This window comes from Pelobates fuscus, chromosome 5 (assembly GCF_036172605.1).
Source record: "Pelobates fuscus isolate aPelFus1 chromosome 5, aPelFus1.pri, whole genome shotgun sequence".
Lineage (NCBI taxonomy): Eukaryota > Metazoa > Chordata > Amphibia > Anura > Pelobatidae > Pelobates > Pelobates fuscus.
Window position 1 is genome coordinate 185,120,158 of NC_086321.1, and position 25,081 is coordinate 185,145,238.

Sequence of the window (25,081 nt, forward strand, 5' to 3'; positions counted from 1 at the left end):
AGAGTGGGAGGGCTGTTATCCCACAGCCAGTAAGGGGGGCTGTGACAGGGTAGGGAGGACTGTGACAGGGTAGGGATGACTGTGGCAGGGTAGGGGGGACTGTGACAGGTTGGTGGGGCAGAGAGAGGGTGGAGGGGGACTTTGACAGGGTAGGGGGGACTTTGACAGGGTGGGGGGGGACTTTGACAGGGTAGGGGGACTGTGACAGGGTAGGGGGGACTGTGGCAGGGTAGGGGGGAGCTGTGACTGGGTGGGGGGGCTGTGACAGGGTGGGTGTGGGGGCTGTGACATGGTAGTGGGGGAGTACCAGGGCAGTGACAGGGGGTAGGGGGGGTAGAGGGGCAATAACAGGGGGTGGGTGGGGGTAAAGGGTGTTCACAAATACACTTTTTTTTTCTGGTGGTCCAGCAGGTGCCCTTGCTCTTCAGTCTACAGCTCCGCCGGGAGTGAGCTGCAGACCGCATGGTGAGTCTCGTGATCTCCAGTCAGGCAACGCTCTGACAGGCTGGAGATTGCGAGACCACTCAGTTTGCAGCTTACTCCCGGCAGAGTTGCAGACTGTAGGCTGGCTCTCTGTCAGGGCAGACTGACAGGAGGGGCCTCGCACCCGGCGGCATTGTGGGCAAGCCGCCAGGCCACCTTCTGTGTCGGACCCTTGGCCCGACATGTCAGTTTGCACTAAGGTGATTTAGGCGGCCGCGAGGCCCCAGACAGCGCGAGGCCTTAGGCCGCTGCCTAAATCGCCTAATTAGATAGCCGCCTCTGCCACCTGTCACCAATGACTATCCAGTTTTAAACAGTTAGCTGAAATGTCCACACCTACTGCATGGATCTCTCAATGTATTTTTTCCTTTTGTGCTCAAGACATGATGATACTGCTGGAAAGGTGTATTTTTGTGATTTCAATTCTATTTACCAATTCAGTTGATATAGCAGATGACAGATGACATAGCAGTGAATATTGCATTGTAGATAGTCTCCTTTGAAGTGGAAAAAAAACTTTTATCACTCTAGGTTCATATGAACCTACTCAATATTTCCAAAACGAATTTGTCTCTGAGCACTGAGCAACTCATCCACTCCCTTTTTATTTCTTGTCTTGGTTATTACAATAACCTGCCTACTTCCCATGCTAGACTGCAGGACTTCTCTTGTGTAGCCCTAACCCTCTGGACCTCACTTCCCAACTCTGTCAGACTGTCCCTTTTTCTGCATTCCTTTAAACACTCCCTAAAGATATTATTGTTCAGGGAAGCCTACCACTCAACTCATAATTAATGCATGCCACTTACCCAATAAATGCCCTAACTTCACTCTGTATTAACATCCTCCTCATCATTGCAGTCCCCACCTCCAGTTTCTCACCTCCCTATCCATCTACGTAGTAAGTTCACACAGAAATATCTCCTTCTCTATTTGTTTGTCATATTTTATTGTCTCTAACATCTACTGTACTGTGTGTTTTTACTTGTACCATTGTACCCATAGACAACACTGTGGAATATGATGGTGCTCTCTCAATAAAGTATAATAAATGATAATAATAACAGGGTTATTTATTAAAGTGAGAATTCAAAGTGAATTTTAAATTTAGGGTCAAAATAGCTGAATTGAAAAATAATCGAAGTAATTTAAGCTTTCAGTTAGGCTACTCTGGCCTTAAATAAGATATTTGCTTTGAATTCCCACTTTTATAAATTTATATAAAACTGTGATCACATTTCAGATAAAATACGTTAATTTTTAAAGGACCACTAAAGGCACCAAGGTCACTTCATCTCAGTTAAGTTGTCTGAGTGAGGTGGCTCTGGCGTTAGAGACCTGCATTGTAAAACATTGATATTTTAGACATATGGCAATGTTTTGATTGCAAGACTAGACAAACTGTTAGTGGCTGTCTTCCTGACATCAACTAAAGGGTGCTTCTCCTTTGTGACTGAATTTGACTCTGTTATGTGACGTTCGATGTCGAACATCATCAATTGTGTATCATAGGGAGGTATTGGATTCAAAGCTTTCTTGTAAAAATCATTTTGTTAGAGCAAGCATGGTGCTCTCCTCGCAGGCGTTTCTCATCCACAATGCTTCTGTATGAAAAGCATTTGATTGGTCGCGAAAATGAGAAGTCAAGATGATGTTGTGGAAGGCGGACTGGACATCTGCAGTGACTGGATCTCGGTACTTGAAGAAGGTAAATTAAAAAGATTTCCGTTATTTTTTTATGGAAAAGGGGGTAAACAGAGGTTATTAATATTAATAATACTTATTATTAGTAATAATAAGTACCACAAAAAATGATATTATTTTTTGGACTAGAGATTTCTTTAAGCACATACAAAATGACAAAGCATCATGAGAGAATATTTGTTACACTTGATGCTCTATAGGGGCTCATAACCAATTAAATGTTTAAAATCGTATACTTATGGGAAGGAAGGCTGCTTAGGAGCAACTTTATAACTAATGCCAATCAGCACTTGTTTGTATTGAGGGATCTACCCACCAGGTAAGAGGATTCTGCAACAGGGTGATGCACACTACACACAGGGAGAGGATTAATGCTCAAGAATAGACAGACAGACAGACCGATCGATGATAGACAGAAAGACATAATTTTCTGAAGCTAATTTCACTGTTGACAAGAAAACTGGGAGAGATGTGCACAGAAAATGAGCATAAAAAAAGCATATTAATTTAATTTAAGCATATTAATATTTTAATTAGATATTGCAGGGATGTAAAAAGAAATGCATACAATTCATCATCATGTGTATGTGCACAAATTGGACATGCCACAAATATATAAAAATGATATTGCAAGACAATATAACAAATCTAAACATGTATGTGATGTATTATTTTTCTGCCATAGTCTAGTAGATAGATAGATAGATAGACAGATGAAAAGAAAGTTTAGCTTAAACATAAAATTGACAATAGCACACATGGCAACAATATTCAAGACACTTGCCAACGTACTTGCTTGTGAAAAAGTCTCGGGCCATTTCATTAAAGTTGTAGAAACAGTGGTTGTTCTAGAGACTTCAATGATAAAAACGGACAGCTCTTCTATTCTATCACTCTTAAAACTTACACTAAGATCAGAGTAGCCACACTGAAAGCATTTCTTCCACTTTGGCTATTTTGACCTTACATTTGAAATTTACTTTGAATTCTCACTTTAGTGAATAACAAACTTTTGTGAATAACTCTATGTTAATCCTATAAATAAGTACAATTGTCCCTATTTAATGTGTTTAATCAGCATCAGGAATTATTTTAATCTGTTTGATTTTTTTTTCCAAAAGATTATACAGATGTCACAATTACAATCTATGGGAATTTGTGTAGAAAAATCATTTGAGAAGATTTTTTCTAACCTTAATTTAAATTGCCTATGTCAGTATGAAACACATACGCCATGTGATTTTCCAAAGTTATTTATATTCTGTTGGTGACAGCATTATGCGTGAGTGTGCTTTTTAACATAGGATGTTCTTGTTTTCTTTTTCTAAAGCAACTGCTGTTTTATTAAAGTTATTTTCAAAAACTAGGTTACATTGGACACTAACATGGTGATGCATCTGCTTTCTGTTTATATATTCTTGTTATAGTTTATTTAACACAAGATAAAACTGTCTCTCTTTGTACTCGGTATGTTATAATAGTTGGGTTTTATTCATTAAAGTGAAAGTGGAAATTGTGACTTGACAAGAAAATAGTAAATTTTAGACCTAATAACCAAGGCATCTGCTATCTTAATTTAAAACAAATAACAAGTAACATATGTTAAAACCGTAAATACGAACAAACAACTGGGGAACTACCAAGAAAACCCTTTTAAAAAAGCCAAAAGCAAACCGTTAGTAAACAGCAATTATCTATGTTTATTAATCAGGGCTTCAGTCATTTTCAGTGAAATAGCTGTTGATCAAAATGCCCAAATCTAGCTCTTTGGTTGTTTCTGGATAAATAGTTGAAGAACATGTTCTACTGTATGTTTATGTATTCAATATGATGAAACATGTAAAGCTTACACAATTTGGAGAGTTAATTTCTCTTTAGTTGTTTTTTATTGCCAAGTCCTACACTCTTGCCATACATAATCTTTCATGTTTTCTCCCTATTCCTAGTGAGGACCTTCTTATTGTGTAACTCTCAGAGGATTTCTGCAGACATGACTGTACAAAACCACACCAAATTTATGCTTGTTGGGTTCACAGTTGGGCCCCAAATGCAAACAGGAGTATTTGTGCTTTTCCTACTGCTGTATTATGTTTCTTTAATGGGTAACCTGATCATTATTGCAGCTATCTGGCTGGACAAACGCCTCCATAGTCCAATGTATTTCTTCCTAAGCAGCTTGGCTTTTTTGGACATTTGGTTTATATCCTCAACCGTTCCCAAACTCCTCACTATCTTAGTCAGTAGCAATAAATCTATTTCTCTGCCTGCATGTTTTCTGCAATTCTATTTTTATGTGTCACTTGGTACCATTGAATTCTATCTTCTAGCTGTCATGTCTGTGGATAGGTATGTGGCTATTTGCCATCCACTGAGGTATCACTCAATCATCACCAGTAAGACCTGTCTTTTGTGTATTTTAATGTCTTGGATTGGAGGATTCTTTACATTCATCTATCCTACTTATTTAATGTTTGGTTTATCTTTTTGTGGTTCTTTCGAAATTAATCATTTCTTCTGTGACAGCTCTGCGGTGATTAAAATCAGTTGCTCCGACATCCAAGTCTTTGATTTGATATTCTCCGTTTTTGCATCGGCTGTAATAATTGGTTCCTTTATAACGACATTAGTTTCCTATTTTAACATTCTTTTCACCATCATGAAGATACCATCATCCAGTGGAAGAAAAAAAGCCTTTTCTACTTGTACTTCTCACTTCACTGTGGTCTCCTTGGTGTACGGTAGTGCCATATTTATATACGTACGACCGGTTGATAGTTCTTCTCCTGACCTTAATAAGGTTGTAGCTCTTCTTAACAGTGTTATGACTCCTGTGCTAAATCCATTTATATACAGTCTACGTAACAAGCAAGTCCAAGACGTCCTCTGCAATATGAAAACCAGATGTGTTTCATTTTGTGCTCTTAGTTATCCTGTAAAATACAATAAAACACAAACACGCACACAGAGACAGGATGCGCATTGATTTAAACCTATGGCTGCACTAAGATACACATTTACCAGCCTGTCCAAGAGTAGTGGGAGTTAAAAGGCTGTATAGCAGCTGATATTTGCAGATACTATATTTAGTTCACTTCCTTTCCCATTATTTGTTTACCATGAGCTGGTTAGAGAGAAATTGGACTCTCCAGCCCTTCTCCTAGCACATTAGTTTCCCCATTTCCACCCATATGCAATACCTTAATTTAGTCCTATTTGACATCTACTTCAGGTCCTATCTCCACACCCAAATGCTACTTGCTGCCATTCTGTGTTATTTTATTGTATAAAGACTGTGCACTCTTATTCTGAATAATTTATTGAATGTCTGCCCTGTATAGATTGTATAGATTGTACCTGTATGAGAATATATTGAATTGTGGGAGAGATCTTTGGTATCATCTTGTACCCGAAAAAAAAATCAATTACTGGTGGCTGCCTTGGGTATTGGTGAACCCTTTATGTAACAACTCTTTAAATGAGAATATATGTAGTGTATGGTGTATATACATATATATCTAAATACTATTATTTAAAGGGACACTGTAGGCACTCAGACCACTTCTGCCCATTGGAGTGGTCTGGGTGCTAACTCCATCACCCTAAACCCTGCAAGTTTTTATAAACTGCAATAATTACCTTGCAGGGTTAAGTCCTCCTCTAGTGGCTGTCTACCAGACAGCCACTATAGGGACTTCTGGGTTCTTAGGTGACTTTTGGTCGTCTAAACGATGCTGGATGTCCTCACGCTACTGAATAATGCTTTCCTATGGGGAGGTCTCATGCGCGCGTCCCGCCATTGCCGCGCATGCGCATTAGATCTCCCCCGCCAGTGGACTTTGGCAGGGGAGGGGCATGGGCGGAGCCTAACCCAGCGCAGAGGGACATCTGCGCTGGATTCAGGTGAGTGCTTGAAGGGGTTTTAGGCCCCTCAGCGACATGCGATAGGGGGCGAAATGGAAGGGGGCACTCCAGGATTCTCTAGTGCCAGGAAAACAGCTTTGTTTTCCGGGCACTAGAGAAGCCCTTTAAGTATGTTTTTACACTTATATATAGTTTTGCCGTCTAAATGTTATGTCAGTATAAGAAATAATGTTGTTCTTTGTACGTGTTTTTCTCTGTAAAAATTATTCTTATTGATTGGCCATGATTATATAAAGTACGCTTTTATTATTGCAGCAATTTTTTTTTTTAATACAAATATGTGCTGTACTATATTTACATTTAAAGTATTGTATAACAGTAGTAGTGTCTATGCATTACTATGCCACAAACGATTGCCAAACAAAGCTATCCATTGCCATAAGTTTATTTTGCTCCAACACACTCTTTTTATACGATGCATTCAATTTCTGGCCTGGAGTGTTCTTTTAATAGGAATTGTGATAATGTACACTGCAAAAAAAAATAAAGGGAACACAAAAATAACACATCCTAGATCTGAATGAATTCAATATTCTTCTGAAATACTTTGTGCTCCACATAGTTGAATGTGCTGACAACAAAATCACACAAAAATTAAAAAATGGAAATCAAATGTTTCAACCCATGGAGGTCTGGATTTGGAGTCACACTCAAAATTAAAGTGGAAAAACACCCTACAGGCTGATCCAAATTTGATGTAATGTCCTTAAAACAAGTCAAAATGAGGCTCAGTAGTGTGTGTGGCCTCCACGTGCCTGTATGACCTCCCTACAACGCCTGTGCATGCTGATGAGGTGGCGGATGGTCTCCTGAGGGATCTCCTCTCAGACCTGGGCTAAAGCATCTGCCAACTCCTAGCCAGTCTGTGGTGCAACGTGACGTTGGTGAATGGAGCGAGACATGATGTCCCAGATGTGCTCAATTGGATTCAGGTCTGGGGAACGGGCGGGCCAGTCCATAGCATCAATGCCTTCATCTTGCAGGAACTGCTGACACACTCCAGCCACATGAGGTCTAGCATTGTTTTTCATTAGGAGGAACCCAGGGCCATATGCCAGAGAGCATATGGTCTTACAAGGGGTCTGAGGATCTTATCTCGGTACCAATTGGCACTCAGACTACCTTTGGCGAGCACATGAAGGGCTGTGCGGCCCCCCAAAGAAATGCCACCCCACACCATTACTGACCCACTGCCAAACTAGTCATGCTGGAGGATGTTGCAGGCAGCAGAACGTTCTCCACGGCGTCTCCAGAATCTGTCATGTCTGTCACATGTGCTCAGTGTGAACCTGCTTTCATCTGTGAAGAGCACAGGGCGCCAGTGGCGAATTTGCCAATCTTGGTGTTCTCTGGCAAATGCCAAACGTCCTGCACGGTGTTGGGCTGTAAGTACAACCCCCACCTGTGGACGTTGGGCCTTCATACCACCCTCATGGAGTATGTTTCTGACCATTTGAGCAGACACATGCACATTTGTGGCCTGCTGGAGGTAATTTTGCAGGGCTCTGGCTGTGCTACTACTGTTTCTCCTTGCACAAAGGCGGAGGTAGCGGTCCTGCTGCTGGGTTGTTGCCCTCCTACGGCCTCCTCCATGTCTCCTGATGTACTGGCCTGTCTCCTGGTAGTGCCTCCATGCTCTGGACACTACGCTGACAGACACAGCAAACCTTCTTGCCACAGCTCGCATTGATGTGCCATCCTGGATGAGCTGCACTACCTGCAAGTATAAGCTTAAGTCCTCTGGCTGTGGGGGAACCCACAGACTGTTCAAGTGCTTTAAGAGAGGAAAGACCTTATCTGAACCTAGTGCTGGGGCAACCAGTTAACAGAGACGTGATACTGTCAAAGCTAAAACACTATGGTAAGCTGGACGTCATGGGGGTTCACAGAGGGGCTTCGGATTCCCTTTGTGCTGCGCAAATTGTGGTTGTCTTTAAATAATGAATGGACAAGGTAGTACAATTATTGGGAGTGACAGGCACATTCCAGTTAGTTCTGATTCCCAGGTTTAGCATGTCACCATTTGTTAGGAAGTCAAGGATTGTTCCCAAAAAAGAGGGAGGCAAATATAGACTCATTCATCACTTATCATTTCTAAAGGGTCAATCAGTGAATGTGGATATTGACAAGGAATTGTGCACAGTGTCCAGGTCTGGACTGGCCATCTGGCAAACCGGGTAAATGCCCTAAACACACTAGACTCTTTGTATTCAAACACACACTACATTCTCTATACACACACTCTCTACAGCCCCTACACGCTCTACATTACCTATCCACACGCACACAGTCCCTAGCCGCACATATTACTTCATAAACACAACACAACTTTCACCAACATTTTTACACAAAACACCACACCTCAATCAGCTCACTCTACACACACTCTATCACACAAGCAGGCTCCAAACAGATGTACAATTCGCTTTCTTGGCCATTTTGTCCTCTGGTATCCCACTTATCGAGATACCAGAGACAAGTTACAAGCAAACACAGCTCAAGCATGTTAATAAATTGGTGCGCAGAACAAACACAGGGCCTTTTTCTCATGCAAGAGCTTTTCAAGAGCTCATTTGACATTTGGTTATTGCTAGTGAAAGTGAGTCTGCTTTCCGACTTCTGGGTTGTTGTTTTGAGGGTGAATATTTTATGGACTTGTGCCTTGCCATGGGTTGCTCCATCTCATGTGCCTTTTTTGAGACCTTTAGTACATTTTAAAATGGGTAGTGATGTTTGAAGTTGGGTGCCATTTGGTGGTTCATTGCCTAGATGCTTTTTTCTGTGTGGGTCCTAGAGGTTCGTCTGAGTGTTTGCATATTCTGTGACCTTTGCCGTCGGTGATGAGTCTATTTGGAGTACCATGGCAGTGGAGAAGATGGCAGGCCTTACCACTTATCTTAGCTTCCTAGGCTTGGAAATTTACACAGTCATGGGTGTTTTACACAGAGGATAAGTTGTGGGTGATGAGGGAGGCTGTAGTCACTGTTAGGCAGGTGAAAAAGTTACACTCAAACAGTTGCAGTCTATGATCGGCAGGTTAAAACTCACTTGCCCCGGTTATACTGGTGGGCCGAGTTTTTCTGATGTCAGTCTTCAGGTCCACGACAGGCATCTGGGAAGGTCATCACTTCCTTAGGGTAACAAGGGCCATAAGTGCTTGTTGAAGTATTTGGTGTTGCAGCCAGTGGGGGGTGTCCCATTGCTTATCCATTTGGATCAATCTGTACTTTCTCGTTATCAGTTTTTAAGAATGTTTTGTTGGAGTCTAGCCGCTTTAGGATTGCCGGAGAAGGAATTTGAGTATTGATGTATATTACCTCAAAGGGAGCTAATAAGAACTAAACAGGATTTAATTCCGGGTATTGAATTTGGGCAATTTGAAGGTATGCTAGGGACTCACGGGCTATGGAACACAGCAAGGGTAAGGAAAACAAACTTTGGTCCATTTTTATTCAGCCACGGTGCAAAGGTATTTGTTCCAATTTGTCGCAGCCCATCAGTCCAGCAATTTCGCTGCAATTTTGATGCAGCTGTGTCAATTCAACCATGAAAACACCAGAATCCACACAGTGCAATTTTTGCTAGGTTGCAGTTTTGTCATTCTGGCTTTAAGTAACCTTAACTGATGTGAGCTGCTGCCTTTGCTCCTTTTAACTTTTGGTGTCAGTGTCTTGCTTGCAATACGCATGCACAAATTATTCAAAACTGATTTTTTCAAAAAAGATCTGGGCCTATGTAAACTCCTGTAATCTTTGGATCACTGCCCTTTCATGTTTTCTGTTGAGCATGTCATAATGCTTACATCCTTGACCCTGATCTTCTCAATTCCTGTTTATTTTGTTTTGTACCCGGCTATGTTCCTGACCTCAAGTTTTGTTTCTGTCCTCAAGTTTACCAGTTTCAGTTACTTCCCTGACTCTGAGTTTAGCTTGTTCCGTATTGAGTTTTCTCTCTAGTTTCAGTGGTCTCCTGGAATGAATTATGTTAAATCTAAGTCTGATACTCCCAATTGATATACTAAGTGTTCAGCACAGTAACTGTAAGTTCCATTATCATGCCTTTCTATCTTCCCCACTGTGCCTTCGGGCCTTTGGAAGGTTGTTGTCTTATATCTTGCTGATCCTCTTGTATTCTGACAATATATACAGTTGCAAGAAAAAGTATGTGAACCCTTTAGAATGATATGGATTTCTGCACAAATTGGTCATAAAATGTGATCGGATCATCATCTAAGTCACAACAATAGACAATCACAGTCTGCTTAAACTAATAACACACAAAGAATGAAATGTTGCCATGTTTTTATTGAGCACACCATGTAAACATTCACACTGCAGGTGGAAAAAGTATGTGAACCCTTAGATTTAATAACTGGTTGAACCTCCTTTGGCAGCAATAACTTCAACCAAACGTTTCCTGTAGTTGCAGATCAGACGTGCACAACGGTCAGGAGTAATTCTTGACCATTCCTCTTTACAGAACTGTTTCAGTTCAGCAATATTCTTGGGATGTCTGGTGTGAATCGCTTTCTTGAGGTCATGCCACAGCATCTCAATCGGGTTGAGGTCAGGACTCTGACTGGGCCACTTCATAAGGCGTATTTTCTTCTGTTTAAGCCATTCTGTTGTTGATTTACTTCTATGCTTTGGGTCATTGTCCTGTTGCAACATCCATCTTCTGTTGAGCTTCAGCTGCTAGACAGATGGCCTTAAGTTCTCCTGCAAAATGTCTTGATAAACTTGGAAATTAATTTTTCCTTCGATGATAGCAATCCGTCCAGGCCCTGACGCAAAAAAAGCAGCCCCAAACCATGATGCCCCCACCACCATACTTCACAGTTGGGATGAGGTTTTGATGTTGGTGTGCTGTGCCTCTTTTTCGCCACACATAGTGTTGTGTGTTTCTTCCAAACAACTCAACTTTGGTTTCATCTGTCCACAGAATATTTTGCCAGTACTGCTGTGGAACATCCAGGTGCTCTTGTGCAAACTGTAAACGTGCAGCAATGTTTTGTTTGGACAGCATGGCTTCCTCTGTGGTATCCTCCCATGAAATCCATTCTTGTTTAGTGTTTTACATATTGTAGATTCGCTAACAGGGATGTTAGCATTTGCCAGTGACTTTTGTAAGTCTTTAGCTGACACTCTAGGATTCGTCTTCACCTCATTGAGCAGTCTGCGCTGTGCTCTTGCAGTCATCTTTACAGGACGGCCAATTTGTCTTACCATGGGCTGATGAACAGCAAGGCTTTTGGAGATACTTTTATAACCCTTTCCAGCTTTATGCAAGTCAACAATTCTTAATCGTAGGTCTTCTGAGAGATCTTTTGTGCGAGGCATCATTCACATCAGGCAATGCTTCTTGTGAAAAGCAAACCCAGAACTGGTGTGTTTTTTTTTATAGGGCAGGGCAGCTGTAACCAACACCTCCAATCTCATCTCATTGATTGGACATCTCACTCCAATTAGCTCTTGGAGATGTCATTAGTCTAGGGGTTCACATACTTTTTCCACCTGCACTGTGAATGTTTACATGGTGTGTTCAATAAAAACATGGCAACATTTCATTCTTTGTGTGTTATTATTTTAAGCAGACTGTGATTGTCTATTGTTGTGACTTAGATGATCAGATCCCATTTTATGACCAATTTGTGCAGAAATCCATATCATTCCAAAGGGTTCACATACTTTTTCTTGCAACTGTAGTTATGTATTTTAAGTGTCTCGAAAAGAGATAGAGTTACTGTGAAAAGTAAGCCCCAAAATGAAACATATTTAGGGTGATGTATAAGAAATGTGTATGATTATGTCATCTTCCTCTTCCACGAACAGAAATACCACTGTATTTGGTACTTTACCACCATTACCTTGTCATCTACCACCAGATCCCATTAACTTATATAACTTATATAATGCTGTTGTTAAAGATATTTACATTTACTTATAAGTATTCTAAGTGTCCACCCCAGGCATAGTATACCTTTTGTGGGTTTTGATTTTTGATACTTAAAGGAGCTGATGTGTGTTAATCTTCTTTAAATCCATCAAAACAATTGTGCTCATCTTTAAGGGCTTAATATAACATAACCCTAATTTGCTGCATCAGACATTAAGGAGGTGAACTAAGTAAGCTGTTACTAGTCTTTCAAGTTAACAACTAGCACTGAGAAAAAAAAACTGTCTATAGTTTGAAAAAGACTTAAACAGCAATGTTTTTTTTTTTTAGAAATTAATTTATTTTGTGATTCCCATGCTTTTATTTGCAAAGCACTCCTGATAACTTCATGTCCTACAAGATAACATTACAATTTGAAATTTAAAATTGTTTTGAATTAAGAAATTGCTTTGTGTCACTAGAATGTTTGACATAACACAAAACACCTATTAGTCTATACCAGAGTGAGAGTACGAAATGTCAGATTCATGACAGAACGCTAACATAATAATCACCAAGCATCTGCAAATAGGTGAACATGTTAGAAATACAAGGTAGTCTGGTATTTATACATATTTAGTGATATTTTTTACTCGTGCATAATGCTAGTTATTTTTATGACTGCTATGTAGTCAGAATTTATAGATATTACAATATGATTATTATATAATATTATATTGTATTGCACATATGTGCTTCACATGGCATTCTAATTCATCTTTCCTAAGGTGCAAAGCATTTTGGGACACACTAGAAAAGTTGGTATGTAGAACAAATACAAGTACAGAGCTGCAGTGGAACCAGGCCTAAGGTGCTCATTTTTAATATAACAGCTGCTATTCAGCTAGCATGATGTATGGCTAAAATAATTATTAGACTTGTAATGCACTTTATGATGTTAAGCATTCCAAGCTCAATGATACAGATTCAAACACTTATGTATGCACCTCACCTGTGTCACTTTCACCTCAGAATTCAGAATCACTGCTCATTCTCATCTTCTCTGCTGCAATACTCATTTCTCACACCTTCATCTTCAGCAGACTTTATAGATGACTCCCTCCTGCTTACCCTTCTGCAACATGCCTTCATTTCACTTCAGTAAATTCAAATTACAGCTGCCCATATCTTTTACAACACGTTACATACGGTCTGCCTCTTCCACACACAACTGTCAAAAACTCTACACTTTCATATGTCTCCTCACTCTTGTGATATCTCTACCCATCCTCTTTGCTTCATCACTTTTAAATCCCTTAGCCACTATATTTTTTCTTCTCAAAATTCACCCCTAGCTCTTGTGGCGGAACCAACCTCGCCACTGAGAACTGGAGAAGCCTGGTTGCTAGCCTCCTGCCCAGTGATTATGGTCCCTGGGAGATATTGCCCTTTAAGGGACTGAATTGGGGCTTATGGACTGCTACCATAATGTACTGACCCTTTAAGAACTACTTTTGGGCATGTGGATTGTATAATACTGTCCCTAGCCCTTTAAATACTTTGGGGACAGATTGGTACTTTTGTATATGGCACTTCAGACACTGTCGAAGCTGTCGAAGTTGTCGAAGCTGTCGAAGTTACCGAAGTCGTCGAAGTGGCCGGTATCGTACAAAGGACCACGTGGCGGCGGCCATTTTAACTTCGAACACCGCCGACCCTTAACATCAACTCCACTTCGACACGTCGAAGTACAGGCACACTTCGAATGGGACTTAGCCGTTTTTATGCCAGGAATTGACCGACCGCACAGCCCAAATCTATGGAACTGTTTTGGGCAAGAAAATGTGCTTGCGGTCGGTCATAAAAGGACTTCCGTGTAACTTTTGATCCACTGGAGGGATTTGCCTGAATTTTGGAAGTGTTTATGTTTAAAGTATGCTGAGTCTGAATATGTGATTTGTATGTGAATGTGATGTATGGTTTTGAAGTTACAGATATTGTGTAAAAGTTATGTTTTAGACTGTATAATAAGTGGATTATCTCTCAGGCTAAGGGGAGGGGATGTGTGGGTTGTACCATATCTCGGATTGGTTATTTTATGCCTCCCCCTGGGTGTGGCCTGTATGTGTGAGATGGAAATAAAAGCCAGGCTGGATGAGCCAGTCCAGAGTTCCTGCTTAACCCTCAAAGTGAAGTGTCGTCTCATTATTGGGGGAGGATTTATGGTATGCTGTTCCAGTTTGACTGCTAGGAGTGTAAACCTATTCGTATGGTTTCCTATTCAACTGTCTACAGCATTCATATGCTTGAGAGGATTTATACGCTTCTCTGATTCGGTGGTTGGGGTGTCTGCCAGAGTGCTTGGAGTCCTCAGGAAGCGCTAGGAGCATCCTTTAACGGAGGTACCCAGTCGGGGTGCCAGGTGATCCGTTACAGCTCTCTTCTGCAGCAATGAGTTCATTCTCCACATCCCATTGGCTATTTATTATCGTTTAAGTACTTGGTTTTTGTTATGGACTCCCTCAATCCACCTTTTCTCACCATATCCTCTTCCACTTCTGACATTTTCCCATCTGTGTAACAATCACCCAATGCAAAGCCACTCCACCAGCTGCATGTCAACCCTTTTAGATTCTTTCATACTTTGTGATTTACTTGCCTTTCGAAAGCTATGTATAGCTTTATAAATGATTAAAGGGTTACTCAAACTCACCATTCAATGGCTTCTCATAAGGACCATGTTTTGAACCAGTGAGAGGGAGGGTGGAAATTACGAGCACTATGCATGATATAGAGAAGTGAGGATGGCTGTCCACAATGAAAAAGGGAGAGAGAGGGAGACAAATGCTTTCCCTCACAGGCACTGCCTGCACAGGATAAGCTTAATACATGTCACATGTGTCGAAGGTGTAACTGGCCCCTGACACAAAACTGAATATATCTCTGAAATGCTGCATATACAGACTTCTACCATCATAACCATGTCTTAAAGCAGAAGATATAATCAGAAAAAATACTCCACAAATGTAAAAAAGTAATAGAAGTAAATACACATGGCATCACACTGTAACAGCAGTCCTCGTGCTCATGTATGCTAAGGTAGTTCCAATGTCATATGTACAAAATAGTATCAAGTGTGTAAAATAACTCAGTATCCAAAGAAACAAAAAATGTATAAATACTGAGTGAATGAGCTACCCGAAGCTACTGTTCAGGGGAGAGACCACCTAAGAAGACCACCCAGAAAACGGTAAGTGACACCCTGGATGAGTTTCGATCCCCACTTGGTGCTTTCTCAACATCAACTCAAACTCAATTTAAAGCAGAAGAGGTAGTGATGGTTGGAGTAGCCCATAATTATGTATAAGGAACTCAGTAGTTTAATTGAACTTTGAAGACTGTATCATTGCTTGTCTGTTTAAAGTGCTCTTGATAAGAGCACATTTAGTAATTTTTAATAATAAAATACATTTCTCTAATCTCTCAATACTTTCAATCCACCAGTTGACTTGACATATCTCAGGTGCAGAGGACTTGATGACAACCCAGAATCATACAATGTTTAGTCTTGTTGGAATTACACTTGGCCCTTGGAAACAACAATGCATTTTTGTGATTTTCCTATTACTTTATTCTATGTCTTTAATAGGTAACTTGACAATTATTACTGCTATCTGTCTGGATAAATGCCTTTACAGTCCAATGTATTACTTCCTAACCAGCTTGGCTTTCTTTGACATTTGCTTCATATCCTGCACAGTTCCCAAGATTCTCGCTCTCTTAGTCAGTAATAACAGATTTATTTCCCTGCCTGCATGTGTTCTGCAGTTCTACATATATGTGTCTCTTGGTGCCACTGAGTTTTGTCTTCTGGCTGTCATGTCTGTTGATAGGTATGTGGCTATTTGCCAACCATTAATATATCACTCCATAATCACCAGCAGGACCTGTTATTGGGCTGTGCTAATATCTTGGATTGGTGGGTTCTTTATTTGTATCTCTCCTGCAGTTTTAATGGGTGATATGCTCTTCTGTGGTCCTTATGAAATCAATCATTTTTTCTGTGACAGCTCTGCTGTGGTGAAGATTAGTTGCTCTGATATCCAAGCCTTTGATCTTGTATTTTCAAGCATTGCCACAGCTGTAATATTGGGTTCTTTAACCATAACACTCTTTTCTTACTTCAAGATCATTATCACAGTCATGAAGATACCATCGTCCAGTGGTAGAAAAAAAACCTTCTCCACCTGTACATCTCACTTCATTGTGGTCTCCTTGGCTTATGGTAGTGCTATGTTTATATATGTACGACCAGTTGAAAGTTCTTCTCCTGACCATAATAAGATAGTAGCTCTTTTTAACAGCGTCATTACTCCCTTTATATACAGTATACGCAACAAGCAAGTGCAAGACATAATCAAACATATGTGGACAAAGTTTGTACAATCAAATTCTATAAGACATTAGAAAACTTTAAGTCATATGGATTGTCAATGATAATTTAAATATTATTCAAATGTGATTTGGCAATTAATTAAATAGCAAACATGTGTACATACAGAGGAGTAGTGAGATTTATTTATTGTTTAGGTAAAAAGGGCAGCTCTATTGCGAATATGTATTTGTAAAGTTTTTAGAATATTTGTGAAAATATTTGTGGACAATTTTATAAAACTGATTTGTTATTCTGTCTCTCATTGTTAAAATACACCTAACATTAAAATTATAGACTGATCATTTCTTTGTCAGTGGGCAAATGTTCAAAATCAGCAGGGGATCAAATACTTTTTTTCTCACATATATATATATATATATATATACAAATATACTTAATATGACAGTTATATACACACACACATATATTATATATGTCTCTATATATGTGTGTGCGTGTGTGTGTGTGTGTGTTTGTGTGTATATAACTTTGACATTAAAGTTGGCCATTTAAATAGTTTATGTTTTCATTGCAAGCCTTTACATTACTACACTGAACAAAATTATAAATGCAACAGTTTTGTTTTTGCCCCCATTTGTCATGAGCTGAACTCAAAGATCTAAGACTTTTTCTATGTACACAAATCTGTCTAAATCTGTGTTTGTGTGTGACCCAAACCCTACACAGTGTCCTATGTACTGTACTTCGGCCAGCCCTAGGTGGCACTTGCAGGGCTTTAGGGTCAATCATGCCTCCCTAATCCTATCTATTACAGCTCGTACATGTACCAGACGCTCTTCCCAAGTGTCACTGTATACAGCAGTGTCATCCAGGTATGTGCAGGAATAGTCCTGGAAGCCATCCAAAATTCGATCCACCATCCTTTGGAAAGTGGCTGGGGCATTCTTCATCCCAAATGGCATAACCTTAAATTGGTACAGGCCAAATGGGGTGACAAAGGCCGTCTTGGGAACAGCTTCTGTCATCCCTTGCACAGATCTATGGCAGTGAGGTACTGGCCCCTAGCCTTCCGATCCAGCAGCTAATCTATGCAGGGCATGGTGTAGGCATCAGATACTGTCTTGTCATTGAGCCCAGCAGACCTTTTTGCAGACAATTATGTATCTGTCTGGAATAGCTGCTGTTCACTACTACACAAATGGAAATTGCTTGGACGGAGAGAATTGTGGCTTTCAAAACGTCCATCCTACCAAAATTACTATACCTTTTCCGCACTCTTCCCATTGCCCTTCCCCCTTCATATTTTAAACATATTCAGTAAGATCTCCACAACTTTGTTTGAATGGGTGGGAAACCATGAGTAGCTCTAAAACTACTGAATGCACGGAAAAATGTTGGAGGACTGGCACTTTTAAATGTCCAGACATATTACCACGCAACAAGACTTGCCACTGCTCTTCCACAATTTTTAACTGGTTATCCTCCAGAAAGGGTCACTCTGGAAAGACTGCACATAGCTCCTCATGATCTCGCTAACATTCTGTTATTACCAAAACATCTCTGCCCTTCCATCCAGTCTGCTCCTGCATCTGTCAGATTTCCCTTGCAGATTACCCTCTGCCTTCAACCTTTAATCTTCACGTGCTCTCCCAGCATACTCCTATTTCAGATTCTACTCCAGCACAGCAATAGCAACTGTACTTGCATTGTACAATTTACCCAAAACATTGGGAATATATTATCAACCTACCCAGAAAATTGATCAAATCATCTGCACATATTGAACAACATTGTAAAACATTGTATCGCTGGTAAATGGTACCTAGTAGGTTACATGGACTGTACCATATTGCCTCTCTGCAATGCTGATGATGCAATCTCTTTGAGGCAACAACCTTAAACGTGTGGTGGTAATGTGCCAATCTCCAACAATTCTGGACCTTTGTCCACACTATAGTTACACACCTGACAAAAAGTTTATTACCTATTTCTAGACATGTGCAATTCGTTTCGGTCTGAATATGAATTCGGACGATTTCGGGCAATTTGGACATTCGGGTACTTCCAAATGTCCGAATTGCCGAAGTGCAGAATTGCCAAGGTCCCGAAGTTCTGAAATTACCGAATTTCCAAAGTGTCGAAGTGCTGAAGTTCCGAAGTGCCGAAGTTCCAAAGTGCCGAAGTTCCAAAGTTCCAAAGCACAGTATTGCCTAAGTACTAATATACTTACCCAGTGAAATAAGAAGAATGTTACATTGTATACAATTTTAAATAAAAAGTATACAAACATAGCCAGGATTCACCTGTAACCATTTGCAACACTTACAACAATCAAGTAACATACATTCATATAAAATGTAAGTTACTTGGCCAGTCAGTGTAATGACAGGAATGAATAAGTAGATAACTCCCTAATTCCCATGGTATTAGGGAGTTATCTACTAAACGGCTTAAAGACCTAAATTGGTCTTTCAGCCAAATTTACTAATACTAAGTAAAGATTACTTAGTATTAGTAAATTATGCCCCTACTCGCTATACCGCGAGTAGGGGCATGTCTATAAAACAGTTAGCAGCCTGTGGCTGCTCACTGTTAAAAAAAATAAAAAAATAAAAAGTCCCCCTTCCCGAGCCCCCACCCGCGGTGGGGGCCCTAATGTAAAATAATGGGGGGGACCTTTTGTCCTCCCCCCGGGCCCCCACCCCTGAGCAGCGGGTGGGGCCCCTAAATCAGAATAGGGGGAGGGGACCTAATGTCCTCTCCCCTGGCCCCCCACCCCTGAGCGGTGGATGGGGTCGCTAAATTATAATAAGGGGGGGACTTAATGTCCTCCCCATGGCCCCCACCCCTGAGCGGCGGGTGGGGGCCCTAATGTAAAATAATGGGGGGGACCTATTGTCCTACCCCCGGGCCCCCACCCCTGAGCAGCGGGTGGGGCCCCTAAATCAGAATAGGGGCGGACCTAATGTCCTCTCCCCTGGCCCCCCACCCCTGAGCGGTGGGTGGGGGCCCTAAATTATAATAAGGGGGGACCTAATGTCCTCCCCCTGGCCCCCAGCCATGAGCAGTGGGTGGGTGCCCTAAAGTTAAATAAGGGGGGGACCTAATGTCCTCCCCCTGGCCCCCACCCCTGAGCGGTGGGTGGGGGCCCTTAATACTAATAAGGGGGGAACCTAATGTCCTCCCCCTGGCCCCCACCCCTGAGCGGTGGGTGGGGGCCCTACAGTAAGATAAGGGGGGAGGACCTAATGTCCTTCCCCTGCCCCCCACCCCTGAGCTGCGAGTGGGGGCCCTAATTACCAATAGGGAGGACCTATTGTCCTCCCCCCCAACCCCTGAGCGGCGGGTGGGGGCCCTAAAAAATGTTAACCCCCCTCCCAGGAGACTAGGGGTCCCCAAACCCCTAGTCATCCCCTCCCCCCTAAAACAATGAACCCCCTATCTACCCCCTCACCCTAAAAATAATGAGGGGGTCCTTTAACTAAGTACCTGTAAAAAAATGTTTTTACCATTCGATGTTTTCTTTCTTCTAAAATCTTCTTTTTTCAGCCCCAAAAAAGGGCAAATAAAAAAACAGAATAACCGATGCAATAACATTTTTTTTTTTTAAAAAGAGCGTAAAAAATAATAATCCTTCTTCACCCATGGAGGGCTCCGCGCAGACTGAGCTCTGCAGGGCGGGGGAAGGCTTATAAAGCCTTGCCCCGCCCTGCAATTAGGCTCAGAGCACTCTGATTGGTTTTGTTTAAACCATCCAATCAGAGTGCTCTGACAGGTAAATGAAGAGACTTACAGGTAAGTCTCTACATTTAACTGTCACATCACTCTGATTGGTTGGTTTGAAATCCACCAATCAGAGTGCTCTGTGTCATTTTACACAGCGTGGGAAAGTTCTTTGGAATCTTCCCACGCTGTGTAATTTAACTCATAACTCTCTGATTGGTTACTTAATCCACCAATCAGAGAGTTACTCACCAGTATCTATTAACTTGCAATATTTCCCTGAGAGTCTGAAATATTAGTACAAAAACACATTTTTCTTGCATACAGTATGTGTCAAAAAATTTGGTTAATGAAAATGGTTAAACAACCTGCTTTTACGTATTTTTAAGGACCCTGATGGCATCACCAGAGGTATGGTTTACTGATAATGGCAACAAAATAGGTCTGCATTTGGGTATAGCACCGACATGCAGTAGATACAGTTTACCCCTTAGTTCTGACAAAAACAAAACAGAATTTGAGCTATATGTGTGTTCAACCATAATTTACCTCTCTCATATTACGTGCACCAACACTTAGTATATATCATTTGTTCAGAAGGAACAGAGCTTTCCTTTCAAATCAAATATTTATATATGGAACACAATTTAATTGAATAAAAATTTTAGAACAATTAAGATGTATATAAAGGAATCATGTGAGTAAAGGGAGGGATATACCTATCTTACCCCACTCAGGAATAATGCCTTCCAATTTTTGCAGTACACCCCTGCAATCAAAACAAAAAGAAAAGAGGGTGGACATGTTTAAAATTAAATTACACAAACTGACAGTATTTCCACACTACCAAAATGCAGTATATATTTAATATCTATTTTAATTCTAAGTGTATATTTAATTGTATATATATATATATATATATATATATATATATATATATATATATATAGAAGTAGATGAATCCTTGCACTCACGCTCTCAGTAAATGTTGGCCGGGTGCTTGTAATCCAGGGAATAGCATATAATTGTAGATAGTGATCAGCACTCGCGGACTTGGTAAAGTTAAAACTTACAGTTTATTGAAATTCCATTTGAAAAGATCATCGTTTCAGTTCCCACTGGAACTTTCATCAGGATCAGGCATACGTACCAAGTCAGTGAGTGCTGATCACTATCTACAATTATATATATATTTATATATATATATATATATATATATAGCAAAGTATTCTGGGCACTCACTCCTTGTAGTAAGCAATGGAAAAACTTTGAATGTGATTTATTAAATAATTACATAAATTCTGTTTCCGATCGACATTTTGACCCCAATGGGTCTTCCTCAAGATCAAGTGTACAGTGCAAATAATACAGTTATATAGTAAATGTGTAAATTAACTTACCAATTACTGAGTGCGTGCTGCCCGATCTCCCTCAAACCCGAAAGTGGACAGGCGGGACACGTGACGTGCGTAAGTGACGTGGTTGCTAAGATACAAGACAACAGAGATTACTTGTGGTGCCCAATCCCGTGTTTAGTTACGAAGTGAATAAAGAACTGATTGATTATTTCTTACGGAGGACTACTAAAAAGGCATTATAGTAGCTATTTATCATATTGTCTATTAGGGATTGCCAAGGACAGAATGTGAGTGCAAAGTGAAACTTTACATAACAATGTGAAGTGAATAAAACACAAAACTGTGAGAGAAATGAATGAGAGTGATAGGAGTGAAAGAAAAAATGGTCCCAGGATTCCTATCATAGTAGAGCTATACAATATAAACAAAAACAATTAATAAATACATTATAAGTCTATCTGAATTTCACAATACTATCTGGCAGATCTGGAAATATAATATAAATAATATAACTATCTATGTTGTATATTCGTATAATTAAACATAGTATGGAAAACTAGCTCATAAACATACCCTATACATTGATCTCCATGAATCCATATCTTTTGAATTCTATGCTTAAACATATTTTTTAGATTAAAGGGACACTATAGTGACCAGAACAACTACAGCTTATTGAATTTGTTCTCTTGAGTAGAATCATTACCTTCAGGCTTTTTGCTGTAAACACTGTATTTTCAGAGAAAATGCAGTGTTTACATTACAGCCTAGTGAAAACTTCACTGGCCACTCCTCCGATAGCTGTTAGAGATCATTCCTGGGTCATAGTTGCCTAAAATGCATCCAAACATTCAGTGTCTCCTCCCTCTGCATGCAGACACTGAACTTTCCTCATAGAGATTAATTGATTCAATTCATCTCTATGAGGAGATGCTGATTGGCCAGGGCTGTGTTTGAATCATGCTGGCTCTGCCCCTGATCTACCTCTTGGTCAGTCTCAGCCAATCCTATGGGTAAGCACTGTGATTGTATCAGGCCACCACTTCTAATGATGTCAGCAGACTGCTTGTTTTTCTGAGTCTAACAGCATGCAGAGATACAGCTTCAGGCTAGAATACAGTAATATTTTGCTATATTTATGGAGGCATGAGGGGCCCAGGGGGCTAGATGGTGGTTTTAACCCTATAGGGTCAGGAATACATGTTTGTGTTCCTGTCCCTATAGTAATCCTTTAACTTACTAAGAAGTTATATATAATGAAAAAAATGCTATAGATATAGATAGATAATTGAATGCAAATTTCTAAATAATGGAGACAACATTGAAAAGTATACATTAATCATTAAGATTGTTAAGACTATGATTGTTCATAAAGCCCTAAATATAAATTATATACATCCTGCTTTTTCCTAGGTATTAAACTATTCTATACAATAATAATTCATAAAAACATAGAATATGTGATGCATGCAAAGTGGGTAATCTGTGCAGAGCGAGTAGAAAATGTTTGGCCACAGGATTATCTGTCCGTTGATGCCTAAACGCTGTGGTGATTGCAGATCTATGTCATCTGATACGGTCATGAACCGTTAAGTCGATCTTGCCCACATAAGATAGTCCACATGGACAAGTGATTAGATAGATGACATGGTCAGTGGTGCATGTAATATAGTGTGTGATAGGTATCAGTTTGCCACTGTGAGGATGAGCAAATGTGGTTCTACTGATCATGTGGCTGCATGTCACACAGTCACTACACTTATAACATCCTTTTTTTTTTGTCCAGTTGGTTTCTTGTAACAGTGGGTTGGATCGCTATGCACTAGCATATCCTTCAAATTTTTATTTCGTTTGTAACTTATCGTTGGACGATCTTGAAATAATTGAGGAAGATGTTTATCTGATTTTAGTATACCCCAGTATTTATCTATAGACTTTCGAACTTGAGTTTTTCCTGTGTTGAACGTGAGTGGTAAATATATTTTGCGTTTCATAGTTGTCACTGTAGATATTTTATCTTGTTGTGTCGTACACTTTGTAATAGCTTTCTGGTTTGCAATTTCAAGTGTATGGGGATGATATTCCCCAGCTCCAAATCTTTTCGTCATGTCTTCCAATTGTGTTCTTTTGCGTGTTAATCTCGATGACCATCTTTTGTAATTCATCAGATAAGCCATGCCAAACTAAATATACATCGTCTACAAACTGATGGTAGGTGGTAATCTTTTTAGAGTATATGCTTAGTATATATTGTTTTTCGAAACAAAACAAGTATGCATTGGCGTATGAGGGCAAGTACTTTTGCAAGTAAAAAAGTTCTTTGAATTTAAAGTAAGTATGTCAGTGCGATGTTCAAAAACTCAAGCAGGTATTCTATGGGTGGTCCGTTGTATTTTGTAGATTAACGTAGAATTTCTCATAGTGCCTGTATACCCTGGTCATGGGGTATGATAGTGTACAGGCTTTGTACATCTAATGTCGCCAAGATAATCTCTTTGTCTTCTATCCACACTTGATTGATTGATTTTATTTAAAAAATCACTAGTATCTCGAAGGCATGTCGGAAGATCCATAACAGAATCTTTGATATAGAAATCAATGTATCTCACTATTGGTTCAATTAGGCTGTCTCTTGCAGAGACGATCGGTCTCGCAGGAGGGTTTTCTGCATTTTTCTGTATCTTTGGTATGGTATATAATACCGGATGTTTCGGATGTTCCATATATAGATATTTTGAAGTTTTGTTGTCTAAGTATCCTAATTGAACTCCTAATATAATCTGGTTATTGTGTCAGTTAATTCTCAAATAATTTCCTCACAATATTTATCATAAGCCATTATGACAATACCCCCACCCTTTTCTGCGTGACGAATAATAATTTGAGGGTCTTTCATGATGTCATTCAGTGCTGCTTTTTTCCATTGGGGTGAGGTTCTGTCTATGATCAGGTGGATTTTTGACAGTATTCTCAGTTTCTTGTTTTACTGCCTGCATGAATGTCTTGATTGAATGATTTGAAGTCTTGATCTTTTTTTGTATCTGGTATGGAAAGGAGTTTTATGTGTATCTGTCTATTCGTTTCGTGTCTCATTACTATTCCAGATCCTTTGCAGTTTGAACAATTCTATGTCAGTTTTGAAGGGATCTGGTCTGGTAACTTGGACAGATGTAAGTACTTTCGTTAAAACAGCATAATGTGCTTGAGTTAATTCTTTATCTGATAAAGATTTTTACATCTTCTTTGCATTGTTTGTGTCCCTTCTGTCCCTCTACGGGATTGCGTTCTTCTTACGCCTCAAGTATTCATCCTTGAGGTTCCTGGTGATTCGTGTGGATCTGAACTTTGTACTAAAAAAGAAGAACTAGGTTGTGTTTTGGTAATATCCTCTCTCTCTTCTGCATCAGAGACAGATTCTCCAGAACTTACGTCCACTGTCTGGAATGTAGGCTTTCGTATGTGGTATTTATATTTCGGAATCACATCTCTGTTTGATGATTGTGTACCACTAAGCCATCTGTATATTTGGTGATACTGATAGTCATGATTGACCTTGTCTAATTTCTGTTTTTTAAATCGGATTAAATCATTTTTATATCTGTTGATATTGTCTTGTAGCTTT

The 25,081-nt window shown here is 40.0% G+C and overlaps 1 protein-coding gene across 1 annotated transcript; it reads left to right on the forward strand.

Annotated features, from left to right (window-relative positions):
• The first annotated feature begins 2,118 nt into the window (after positions 1 to 2,118).
• Positions 2,119 to 24,827, forward strand: LOC134612125 (olfactory receptor 6M1-like). The gene is made up of 6 exons (XM_063456503.1): positions 2,119 to 2,191; positions 4,134 to 5,090; positions 15,632 to 15,875; positions 16,053 to 16,207; positions 24,564 to 24,629; positions 24,688 to 24,827. Exons 1-6 carry the CDS (start codon positions 2,119 to 2,121, stop codon positions 24,825 to 24,827), a joined length of 1,635 nt encoding a protein of 544 aa, XP_063312573.1.
• Positions 24,828 to 25,081: the final 254 nt, after the last annotated feature.

Bases quoted from the DNA above. Each gene is read 5' to 3' on its own strand.
- LOC134612125 (XM_063456503.1), top strand. From the start codon at position 2,119: ATGAGAAGTCAAGATGATGTTGTGGAAGGCGGACTGGACATCTGCAGT. The intron at 15,876-16,052 runs GTATGTGGCTAT...TTTCTGTGACAG, and splicing joins GCTGTCATGTCTGTTGATAG to CTCTGCTGTGGTGAAGATTA. The intron at 16,208-24,563 runs GTAGAAAAAAAA...TTACTATTCCAG, and splicing joins GAAGATACCATCGTCCAGTG to ATCCTTTGCAGTTTGAACAA.